The sequence below is a fragment of the Peromyscus maniculatus genome, chromosome 18 (assembly GCF_049852395.1).
Source record: "Peromyscus maniculatus bairdii isolate BWxNUB_F1_BW_parent chromosome 18, HU_Pman_BW_mat_3.1, whole genome shotgun sequence".
Lineage (NCBI taxonomy): Eukaryota > Metazoa > Chordata > Mammalia > Rodentia > Cricetidae > Peromyscus > Peromyscus maniculatus.
This window is the reverse complement of record NC_134869.1, coordinates 24,337,669-24,350,651: the sequence shown is the minus strand read 5'-3', so window position 1 is coordinate 24,350,651 and position 12,983 is coordinate 24,337,669. Positions and strand designations below refer to the sequence as shown.

The following is a 12,983-nucleotide window of genomic DNA, read 5'->3' as shown; positions in this document are numbered from 1 at the left end:
TTTTAACAGCAAACAACAACAACAACAACAACAAAAACCAAAACCAAAAACAACAACAACAACAAAAAAAACCACAAGGAACTCCTTACAGAAGTTTGGAAGTTTTGTAAAGACTAGAGGGATCTGGGAGGTAAGACCGGATGGTAAACACACTACCAATGACCTTTTCAAGGCTGAGGAACAAAGAAAGAGCCTGGATTGTCCCATCCTAGACACTCAGAGGGCCCTTGTGAACTAATACACTTTGTTCCTAAGGAGGGAGGAGGAACGTTCATTAAAGAGACATTTTGGAGAGGAGAGGAAATGCCTGACATTCCTTTTCCATCTCCTCTACAACTTAAAACAAACAGTAAAGAATTGTGCCACCATAACACAGAAATCCACGAAAAATTTGCAGTGATTTGGAAAAAAAAAGTTTTTTTTAAAGTGCCTGTAAAACTGGAATCTTGGGTTGGGGATTTAGCTCAGTGGTAGAGCGCTAGGCAAGCACAAGGCCCTGGGTTTGATCCTCAGCTCTTAAAAAAACAAAACAAAACAAAATAAACAAACAAAAAAACTGGAGTCTTATCATTATCTCAAGTGAAGAAAAACCAAAATACTGTAGAATTAGGAAAAACGAAACCAAATGACTCTGAAATATGTTAAATGTAAACGTCTAAACAAGTCGGCCTGAAGTTTAAGTAACGGGACCGGCTGGTTGTTGATTCAGCAATATGGTTTCTTATCTGTGCCTGAGGATGCAGGATTACACTCCAGGTGGGATATCTTCCATGATTCCTGACTGTCTCACGAGGAGAAGGGGGCTGGCCAGAGACAGCTAAGGGAGGACCAGTGCTGGCCCGAACAGCCAAGCTGACGAGGCTGTGCATCTCTTGGAAGCCCCACGATTTCAGAGCCCGGAACTTCATAAGGCATCAGGGACTCCTGAACAACATACTTCGGCAGAGTTAGTACTTCCACCATAGATCGCGGCGGCAAGGGTGGGTCAGGGCCGACATTTCCCTATCTAAGCGGCACCCAGTAACCCACACCCCGACGGGCACGAGGCAGAGAAGGGCTGAAAGTAAGGTCACTTTATTCCACAGCCCCACAGATGGCCTCGCATTCCTTTGGGTGGGCAGGAAGCTCTTCAAGAGGACAGCCAGGGGCAAAGCATTTGCAGAGCGCTGCCCCGAGCCATTAACTTCCTGTGTGAAAGCTCACTGCTGCTCCTGCATTCCTCAGGGTGCATGCATGGCCTGTCATCTCAGAGGATGTTGCTCTTCCCCAGGAAGAGGAAGGAACCAGTTGGCTGGATGTGTGGGCTGAGGGCTGCTGGCATTTTCCGCATGCCTTCGCCTCAGCTGTGGGAACTGGGGGTGCATCTTGGATTCCCAGGCAGAGGGGAGCCTGGGGTGTCACTGAGGCGGTCACGGTGCAGAAACTCAGTACCTCAGGGAGTCAGGGGCAGAAATGAGATCTGCAGCTTCAACACCTCCAGTCCCAGAAATGTGCTCATTTTCTAAAGGGATCTACAAGGACTGTTTACCAGGTTAGGCGGCCAATGGCACATTATAAAGAATCCTTCTGTACGGTTTCCTGTTTTAAAGGATACACTTAACATAGAAAAGGAAACCTCTTCTGTCATCAGGAGTAAAGAAACAGAACAAAAGTACTATCTAACCATGACAGTCTATATAAATTTGATTCGTACACATTTTTTGGTAAATTCATTACATTTTCTTTCTCCAAGACTCTGAAACATAAAGAAGCTCAAATCAGCAATTTTTGGGGGGTGGGTGGGAGGGGTTTTACCTGCATAAAACAACTTGGACTTACTGTCATGATTTTTACTGAAGAGCAGATTAATGTAGATGGGAAAGGACAATCTCGGCCTACAGCATCTCTTTCCTTCACAGGGAGATGAATTGAAGACTAAGGTATTGAGAGCTCTGTTCAGAAAACAAGATGCCATGTTCCTTTGACACACAAACATCTGTGTTGTTGGTGCTTTAAACATCAATCTCCCAGCCTTCCCAGGGAAAGACTTGTTTTGCCTTTAAAACTTTAGTAGTTTCCACAACATGCGGCTGTGAGTGCTTTAAGAGCAAGGGTCTAACTGATCTGGAAAGTTTCCGCATCTCTCTTTCTTCCATTTTAAAGACTGCATCTGAGAAACTCAAGACGCATTTTTACTTCTGACAGGAGACTTGGGAAGATGCATTTTTTCCCTCATTTACTTTTGTTAAGTACGCACTTTCTATTTCTTCAACGCCTTTGACAATTTAATTATTTCACAGATTTCAATTTTATAAAGAGGACTAATTTTAAGATATTTCTTAGATCTTTTAAAAATTCCTCTTTTATTCCTACCAAGCACCCTGGAATCTAACAGTCAACATCACTGTGTAACTTAATGCATTTACTATCAGATGACATAAAGACAAAGAACCTTTAATGAAAGAAAGTCACATCGAGGGAGGCACCAGTGAAGAGTCCAGCCGGGGTCCTACAGTCACCTGGGCATTTCCTTCCAAATCCCCTGCGCAGGAGCGGGACACAGACACTCCAGGCCACTGAGACAGTGCTTTGAAACACACAAACCCAGCACTCGGAAGGCCAGCCTGGGCTACCAAGTGAGTTCCAGGAAAGGCGCAAAGCTACACAGAGAAACCCTGTCTCGAAAAACCAAAAAACCAAAACAAAACACCAACCCCCCCCACACACACACTCACACACACACACACACACACATCCGCCTGCTTACTATGAGCCACTAGCATATCTGGTTTTAGAAACCATATTTACTAAACTTATAAATCAAATGCAGTCTTATAAAAAGAACCTGACCTACTCCAAATTGAGGAGATGCTTGTGGGTAAACTCAAGAATGTTAGCACTGGGAGAGGAGAGGAGGCAGGAGGCCAGAACATCGTGCGTTACAGGGGCACCTGCATTTTTTCTAAGATCAATTTGTTTGTTTTTATCTGTGCGGATGTTTAGTCTGCATGTACGTCTGTAAGGAAGACAGTGTTGGATGCCCTGGAACTGGAGTTATAGACGGCTGTCAGCTGCCATGTGGGTGCTGGGGCTTGAACCTGGGTCCTCTGGAAGAGCCAGTGCTCTTTACCACTGGGCCATCTCTCCAGCCTGCACGTGCATTTTAAGCTGTCAAAGATATACATTTTAGTTTAGAGACATTTAAACTTGCAGACACTGTGCTCTTTCAAATAAGTTCTTCCAAATCTTTGCTTACATAAGCAGTTAGGAACTGAAATAACTCTGAACTAGTTACACAATGTTGTCTGGTAACCAGGATGTACTGTTGCCACAACACCCGTGGAAATATTCTGTCTGCGAGTCTACTCTCCCTGTGTCCACATATGTGCCAATACGACATTGTTTGGTAGGTAGTATGTACCATATGGTCCATGAAAGTGGGCAACCTTTCTCTTCACTCCAATAGGCTGAGGTCAAAATCTTGGCAAAAGAGAAGCCAATACACTTTGCTGAGAAATGTGACTCTAAATGACATGGAACAGTGACTTCCCAAAGTCACAGAGACAGCAGAGAATCTCCTTTCCCCGATTCTAGGGCCCAAGACAAGAAAACCACAATTATTTTTTCTCTTCATGGCTCTTTGTCAAGATGAGGCTGAGTCAGAAGATATTCCCAGCTGCCCTGAGACTATTCAGGGCTACACCTCACTGTCCCCTAGGAGAGGAGATAGGGAATCCCACAGCTGACATTCAATCTGTCAGGAAATCCTCTTGGCTCAACCTTCAAAATGTCTTCAGAGCCCTGCCGTCCATCACCACCTCCCTGGAGCCTGTCTGTGTCAAGACACCACTGCCTGAGGTGGCTTCCTTACTTTTCTAGTTACTGCCCTGTTCCCACTGCCCCTGCAGGACTTACTTCCCCAGATGGCACCTGCCATGAGACTGTCTCTCTCTCTCTCTCTCTCTCTCTCTCTCTCTCCAGAGTTTCTCTGTGTAATAGTCCTGGCTGTCCTGGACTTCGCTCTGTAGACCAGGCTGGCCTTGAACTCACAGAGATCTGCCTGCCTTGCCTCCCAAGAGCTGGGACTAAAGGCGTGCGCCACCACACCTGGCGTAGCAGGTGTCTTGACCACACTCCTGCAGCCTTTTGCTACCGTCCAAAGCCTTCTGTGTTTTTCTTCACTTTTGTGGTTTTTTTTTTTTTTTATCCACTATTCTAAAAACTTTATCTGTTTAGTCTGAGACTTGCCTGTTTGCCTGTTTCCCTGACTAGGATTTAAATGGAGCTTTTTCTGGACAGGCTTTAATTGACTGTTTTCTTCTCGTTTCTTTCAAACCAAGAATGGGGAGCAATACGGAACAATAGCTCCTTGATAAATATTTACTGAGGGACATGGATGTATATGAGTGGGCATCCTTCCAGGATTTGGTCCCATCTGCCATCTGTCGGGTAAGGCAATGTGAAGGACCCAAACTAGCCAGGTGTAGAGGGAAAGGGCCGAGCGAGGCAAGGTGGTCGGTCACAAGTTTAAGGTCACCCAGAACTACAAAGCCACACCTCAGGAAAGGAGGAAAGGAAGTGTGGGGTGTGTGTGTGTGTGTGTGTGTGTGTGTGTGTGTGTGTGTGTGTAATGAGTAAAGGAGAAAAAGATATCTAGAAGTAGATTACTGTGCATTTTATTATCATGGTACACATCTTCAAACACTTTAAAGGAATATACTAAACTTTGCTTTGCTTACCTGAAATATTCTAGTTTAAAAAAAAAAATCCTACCCATCTCTGCTCAGGCTAAGGGCTGATTTCTCCCGGAAAAGTCCTCTATTATCGTCTCCAGGGGACTAAGAACCTCTTCTGGAACACCACCCTTACCAACCTGTCCCTGACATGAAGAACCCTGAAGCTGACATTCGTTCCCTCCGCCATGACCTTGTTCTCATCAGCCGAGGGTGAGTGCTACTGCACTACCTCAAGGTAGCACCTTGCAAATGCTTCTCTAGGCAGCCTGTCTTTATTATAAATAACTAATGTGACCTGCAATGCTGTCCCTAGCTCTAAAGAAAGCCATACGCGCCAGGTGGCGGCGGCGGCGGCGGCGGCGGCGGCGGCGGCGGCGGCGGCGGCGGCACACGCCCTTAATCCCAGCACTCGGGAGGCAGAGCCAGGCAGATCTGTGTGTGTTCGAGGCTAACCTGGGCTACAGAGTGAGTTCCAGGAAAGGCTCCAAAGCTGCACAGAGAAACCCTGTAGGCATACGCATTACATTTAAGCACACATCATGGCCGGGATAAAGGTAAAGACATTTCTCAGCTCTTTGAGGAGAAGCCTGTGTTTGGATTCTTGTTCTTCAGAAGAACAACTGTAAGAGCGCTAACTGCATTTTGTTCATCTACCTGTAGGACAAGTAATAAAGCTAATACGTTAACACTTCAGGCTGTAATTTGCCTGAGCCCCAGGAAGCGCACATCCAGCCTCCCCTCTGCCCGGGATGACTGGCTCTCACCACCACGCCCAGCTGATGCACGGGGTTGGCCTGCACTATACAGACAGTGCCCTCTCTTCAGTCCCAACAAACACCTTCAATTTTAATTCTATTTGACGAGAGTGGTGAAGAGGATCTGGGACACCCTGTGTAGCCACATCACAGGTGGCTAATGCTAAATGCCTAAGGACAATCTTTTTTTTTTTTTCCGAGACAGGGTTTCTCTGTGTAGTTTTGGTGCCTGTCTGAAACTCGATCTTTAGAGCAGGCTGGCCTTGAACTCAGAGATCCACCTGCCTCTGCTTCCAGAGTGCCTCACCACCGCCCAGCCTTTTTTTTTTTTTTTTTTTTTCTTTTCCCTTAGTATAGTCTTGTCCCAGGTTAGGGATGGAATCATGAGTCCAAACATGCTAGCCAAATCTCAACTCCTGAGCCACATCCCAGCCACCCCTAATTCAACGTTTGATGTCAGAATCTTGGTCTGGGTTTATGAAAATACTAAGATTCAAACCAGAATCCTGAAGAAAAGATTGTTTAAAAAGCCAGAAAACTATATAATAAGCGACTTGATATAATCAAAATAAAGATTAAGGCATTTGAGGAGATCAACATTTTAAAACCAGGCCTATATGATATCCAGGACCAATCTTTTGCAGAGAAACATTTTTTTTTTTTGGTATAATCAAGCTTTTGAGATCTCTCAGCGTATTTTGATCCCCCAAATATTATATCAAAATTTCTGCCAGGCATTAGAGACAGAAATGTAAACCACAGAGATACCGCATGCCTTAATTTCTTCTCTATTGGAGGACAGCTAAGTCTCACGTTAGTGTGCTTTCCATGTGCTAGGCACGTTCCTGCCGACACATCTCCAGCCCTTGTCTTCAGGCATAGAGTCTTACTATATAACTCAAGTGGTCGGAAACTCAAAAGCCTCCTGCCTCTGACTCCCAAATTCTAAGATTAGAGACAAGTGCCATAGGGTTTGGCATCAGGACTTTTAAAAATGAATTCTCGGCCGGGTGGTGGTGGCATGTGCCTTTAATCCCAGCACCCGGGAGGCAGAGCCAGGCGGATCTTTGTGAGTTTGAGGCCAGCCTGGTCTACAGAACAAGATCCAGGAAAGGCGCAAAATTCTCTGAAATGTTTCTTGTAAAGTGAAGTCACTGATGTTAGACTGGTTTTGTTTAAAAAAAAAAAAAAAAAAAAAAGGCAGTGTTTCACATAATCCAGGCTAATGTTTCCTTCTTGTGGATAATGTAGTAGTCAATATTATTTGTGTTTTATAATAACGGTCAACCTTGTCATGTCTGTTACCCAGAACTCCTTTTCAAAGTCTCATCGATGCCTTGTAAACTAGTTGCCTCTGGTACCTCTGGGATTACCTCCAAGGGACAGACATCCTTTGCAAACCCTAGCTGGTAACAGGCCCATCCTTCACAGCAAACTCTTGAGACTGCTGAGAGATCTCAAGCCAGGAGTCTTTGCAAAGGTTAAAGGTTACTGGCAGGAAGCCCTGTGTCTCAATAAGTAGAACAAAAATTTTTAACGATCTGAGATAGTTTCTAGGTCAGGAACACTAAATTTTAGTCTGCCGGACATGTCACAAGGAGGGAGTCCATGTCACAACCTACCTATCAACAGGACAAAACACTCAACTCACTGGAATGTATAAGGTCAATGGCGTATGCTGTGACAAATTCATTGAAGACTTTCTATAGGGAGAGTACAGTGGCAAATTTTAGGTAGCTAGTTAGTGCTTAATTTGACAAGCCATTCATTCATGCAGAAATGCTGATGTCCATGAGCGCTTTGAGTGCACAGACCAGCTTCACCAGCTGAGTCTGGCTTTCCCTCTGGCAAGGAGCTCCTTGTTGCCACCATGTGGTGCTTTTCACCACAATGTCCCATGGGAAGAATGTCCTCTGCTGAGCATTAATGCTGAGAGGCCTTCAGATCTGGAGTACTTCCTGGTACAGGCAGAACTCCGCTGCAGTCGATACTATTCTGGGCATCTACTCTTATGCCAGGCCATGTTTCTTTAAAATTTCACCTACGATATGGATCTAAACGGACAGCTTAGCAGTAGTGCTGTCCAGGACGACATGCTCTCACTTCCTGTTCCCATAGCAAGGCTGGCGCAATGAGCAGGGGGACCCTGTGGTTTGTGTACAAGGACGAGCAGATGCAGAAGGTAAAAGGCTCAGGTTCTGATTCCGAAGCCTTCAGACACCCAGTATGCAGAATATCAGATAATTCTTATAAACAAAATTGCAAGCATTAGGGAGACCTTTCTGGATAATCCATCAAGAGTAACAAAAACAAAGGGAAGGAACTGATGTCCTAAGAGCTTCGAAAGGCAAAGCTTCTAGAAGGCAAGCGTCTCCGAAAGACGACAAAGCAGGTGGTCTGCACCGTGACAACCGTGTAATATCCAGGGGCAGGAACGGGAGGGTGAGTTAGACCAAGTTTAGGGGCCTCAAAGGAAAAGATGTTCGGAAACGGTCGCTGCTCCCTCTGGTGGCTGTTTAGAAACTTAAAAATGACTTGTGCCAAGCCTGGCTAGGCTGAAATGTTAGGTTACTCAGCCCACGTTTTATCCCCGCCTCACACACTTTTTAAGGAAATAGGCTGTGATAACTAATTGAACACTGCTTAAGTTAAAGAAGAACTTACTGTGGTAGAATCAAAAGAAAGGACGTCCACGACAGGGGGAGAACAACTCTGCAAATCCATCACCTCCAGTTTGGGATTAATCTGTGTGCATACACAAAGTAAGTTAATGTAACATCTTCTATCGTAAGAAGCCAAACACTATTGGTAAAAAAAAAAAAAAAACAAACCAACTAGTATTCTTAATGTAGTCTAGAAATAAAGCATATATTCACTGAAAAGCACACAAATATTGGCAAAATATGAATTCACTAAATCTACTAATGTACATGATATTGACTATGTTGAACATAAGCCAGAAATAGTTATTTTCACACTATAAAAGCAATATAATTTACTTACATAGGAATATTAAAGTAGAAAGACCAACCTCAAGAGATGCAGAAAAAAATCCTAGCCAGTACATTAAAATGAGAAAAAGAAATAAAATGTTAAGATGTAAGAATCAGAGAAAGGAATAAACTTTCATTCAAAAATGGTCGATTACCTCTGGAGAAATAATCAATCTACTGCTGAGTCCTCAGCCCCACTAAGAGACCTGAAGGGCACTGCTAGCCCCAACCAGCACACAAACCCAAGTGGATTTCAACACAAAGTTAAAATATGGACACATCAAATACTATAAAACTGAAGAGAACATCAAATACTATAAAACTGAAGAGAATTCACCGGGAATTCACGGGAAAGCCCGATACTTCTGTTGACATTGAAGAAGTCTCAAGTAAACAGAAAGTGTACTAGACCGTTCAGGAGCAAGGTGCATTCCAGATGGGAGATAACCACAGCGAGACACAATGGCTACCTTCGTTAACGGACAAGGGGACCAACAGGTCTAAAGACTGACTGGGTACATGGATCCCTGCTAGGAAGGGTAGGCAGGGGTTAAGTAAGTAGAACCCAAATGTGATGTTCAAACTGTAGAACAAGTCAGGTCAGAATAAACAAGTAAGATCTGGGCGCGGAGGGGGGGGGGGGCTGGCACGACACACATGTCTGTGATCACACCTGATGTGGAGATCATAATGAATATAAAGTCTATGGAAAAAACCTCCAGGAGTGAAAACCTGAGGGCTAATGAGCATCTGAAGAGGAGCTGAGCAGCATTATTCTTGAGAAAAGTGAAAATGGAAATAACACCACCGGAAGAACTAGCGTGCTCAGTATGCCAGCGCGGACTGTGAATGCCTATAATGCAGTCACTACAATACACACCGCAGTGAAATATGAGCAGAACACATACAAATGTGTCAGTTCGTGTTATAGACACATCTCAAGGTTTTTGTATGAAATAAGAAGACAAGTTACGGAAAATATACTCAATTCAATCCAACTTATCCAAAAGTTCCTGACTATTCAAAGCGAAACAATATTTAAGTATAGGTTTGAAAATATGTATGTATTAAAATTACAGAGAAAGGGGGATGATTTTCTAGATTGATGACTACCTCTGAGGGAAGTTGTTTCTAAATTCAAAGGCCCCCAAATGTGCCAAATAAAACCCAGTCACCCTCAATACCAAGACGAGAAGCAAGGACAATAAAGATGGCAGGACTTTATAGCAAACAATGGTACCAGCACTCCATGCACTTAGGGGCCAGAAGAAAACGCCAGCTGACTGCTCAGTGACAGAGGACACTTAGGAAGGAGATACAGCTCAGCAAAATCCTCCACACAAAAAATAAAAACAAACCCAACTTTAGAAAACAAGTCAGAGAGGCAGGGTGAGATAAAGAGTCTCCGGGTACAGTGGCAGAGTGTGGGCATGGTACAGATGAGCAAAGAGTCTCCTGGTACAGTGGCAGAGTGCGAACATGGTACAGATGAGCCAAAGCACAGGGACAGGAAAGACGGAGACTGAAGGCTGACAGAGGCCAAATTACAAAGAGTGAAGAAATCAGCGAAGACCATGAGGCTGGGGTCTAAAGTGCTTTCGAGAGACCCATCTGGGAGAGACAGACATCAGACACGACTCCTACCTGCAGGCTGAGGTCCTGGCAAGGAAGAGCAGGATTCATTTTAAAATACTCAGGCTTGGTGGGCACAGCTGTAGTTGTAATGATTACATTTTATTTTTATGTGTGTGCGCACGCGCGAGCGCATGCACACCTCCACACGTGACTGCACCACGGGACGTGTGTAAGAGGCTTAAAGAGAACTTGTGAGGTTGGTTCTTCGCTTCCACCATGCGGATCCCAGAGACTGGACTCGGGTTGTCCGGCTGGGCGGCGAGTTCTTTTACCTGCTGGGCCAGCTTGCTGGCCTGGTTTTGTTCTGGGGACTGATCTCTCCACGGCTAAGCACCACAAGCTGGTCTCAAACTCCCGTGCCTCCCGAGTGTTGTTATATGTGTCTATAATCAGTCCTCTAGCTGTGCTTTTAGGAATGTTAAATTCATCTTGTAATTATCCAGCCCCCTGTGTTAGAGCGGAGGGGCGCAGGGGTGGGGGTGGGGTGGCGGCGGCGGCGGCGGCGCTCGCCTTTAATCCCAGCACTCGGGAGGCAGAGCCAGGCGGATCTCTGTGAGTTCGAGGCCAGCCTGGGCTACAGAGTGAGTTCCAGGATAGGCTCCAAAACTACACAGAGAAACCCTGTTTCGAAAAACAAAACAAACAAACAAACAATAGAGCGGAGGGGACACAAGGGGAAGACACAGAACAGCAGGGAGATACTTGAGTGTGGGAAGGGTGGAGGAAGCCTGGCTCAGTCGCCCAGCAGCTCTTCTTCCTTCCAGCTGTTGACAGCAGAAAACAAACTGCTGCTCACCCGTCTCGGGGAAGAGACACTGGGCTGACTTCATGCTCTTTAATCTTAGGCAAACCAGCCAGAGACATTTTACTCTTTTCTCTACTGCCACCTAGTGGCCACATAAAAAATGGTCAACATTCGTTCCCTGCTCAGAAAGAAAATGCTAAGAAAGTTACAAGGACAGAGGAGGCACCTCCTGTTTAAAACAAAACAAAACAAAATCTTTGACTTTCTGTAAGTTTGGGATGTATGTAATTACAAGTGTTTTACTATATGTTAGCTAAAACTGCTGCTGCATAAAATCAAATCGCCTTGAAATGGGTGGGATTGAGAGGCTGGGTTCTCATCGGCTGAACAGCGGGGTACAACTGAGATGTATGAATGAGCAGAAGGTTGTGTAGAACCTTGAAGGTCCCTCCACACCCTGCTCTGAGGGTCTACACCGAGGAGTCCAAGAACATCAGCCCCTGTACTAATGCAGTCTGTAATGTTTCCCTAGACTAGACGTTCCTGACGGGCAAGGGAAGGGTCCCAAAGTGAGGACCCCCAGCAGTGTCTGCCGACAACGCCAGATTTTACCTTTTATTAAACTGAAGTACCGCAATAGATGTAAGATGCCCAATGAGCCATAGGGCCAGGGCTGCAACTCCAGCATGGTCAGCTAATACTCGCTCCAATTCTTATGTGGATAAATACATTACTGGCTTTCAGCATTTGTATTTGTAGTAATATGAAATAATTTATGTAAAGACACAGGAAAGTATTGCACAGGCATTAGGTATTCTTATTACTATTATCATGTGTGCCTCAGGATATTTACTGAGGTCAAAACAGCATAAACATGCTTTATATTGATCACGACAAAATTTTCAACAATGAATCATGGTCAGGTTATCAAAAAAATAATTAAATAAAAGGATGTGTCCTGTCCTGCTAAATAACATGTTGAGTTCCATATGCAATTTACAGATAGTGGTAATATTCAAGTGGCCACTTTGAAATTAAAAGCAATCAAGATAATTATTTTATTAATAATTTTGACTTAAGTACTGTGCCTTCTAACATTTTGCCATGCCTAAAATAACTATCTGGTTTCACATGGATCTATCCCTTCGAATGCTTCTGTTTTTTCCATTAAATATGCAGACAGGGGCAAGATTAGAAAGGACAGTGTTATGCAAATGTTATGCAAATCATGACCACCCTTTGAAAGCAAAGTTGTTTTGTTTTGTTCTTTTCCTGGAGCTGCACAATGCAGTTCTGTCTTGTGGCAGCTGGTGAGGATGAACTACTACTACTACACAGGCGGGTCTCTGTGAGTTCAAGGCCAGCTTGGGCTACAGAGTGAGTTCCAGGAAAGGTGCAAAGCTACACAGAGAAACCCTGTCTCAAAAAAACCAAACCAAACCAAACCAAACCAAACCAAGCTGGCAAGCTAATGGGCTTTGCACAGGCCAAACAACTTCATGCAGAAGGTTAAGAAAACATAATAAAAATATAAATCATAGGGCGCCAATACTGCTCCAAACTCAAAAATTAAACTATCTTGGCTACTACAAGAAGAGAAATTACTTCAATATTTTTTATTAAAAATAATTTTTTATTTTCTTTAAATTCTGAACACTTAGAATATTTTCAGTTCTAAAGTATTTCTGAAGTAATGTAAGTGCACCTCCCTAAAACTTTGAAAGAAAATTTAACCCACAGAATCAAGTATTTTAAAACATAATTTATCGTAAATGAGCATAGTAATTTTCTCTGATCTACACTACATCTACATGACGTTTTAGTTTTAAATTAAACAATATTTTTCTTTCTGCGAAGGATCTATATTCATTAATTTGAAGACTTTCTTGATAACTGGGCATGGTGGTGCACATCTTTAATCCCAGCACTTGGGAGGCAGAGGCGGGCCTGGTCTACAAATGGAATTCCAGGATGGTTATGGCTATCAGTTCCACTGAGAAACCCTGTCTTGAAAAACCAAAAACCAAACCAAACCAATCAAACAAAAAAACTCAAAACCTTGATACCCAGTTATTATTTTTTTTATAACACTGAAAATACGCTTTCTACAAAAAAGCATTATATTTTGCTTTATTGTGAG

At 43.9% G+C, this 12,983-nt stretch overlaps 1 protein-coding gene across 5 annotated transcripts in view; it reads right to left on the bottom strand.

Annotated features, from left to right (window-relative positions):
- The window catches only part of Poc1b (POC1 centriolar protein B), a 105,208-nt gene that overhangs the window by 25,946 nt on the left and 66,279 nt on the right, over nt 1–12,983 (bottom strand). For all 5 annotated transcript variants that reach the window (XM_076554681.1, XM_076554680.1, XM_076554682.1 and 2 more), the window contains one exon: nt 8,135–8,215. In XM_076554681.1, coding sequence (XP_076410796.1) covers nt 8,135–8,215 — 81 coding nt within the window. The remainder of the gene's footprint in view (nt 1–8,134; nt 8,216–12,983) is intronic.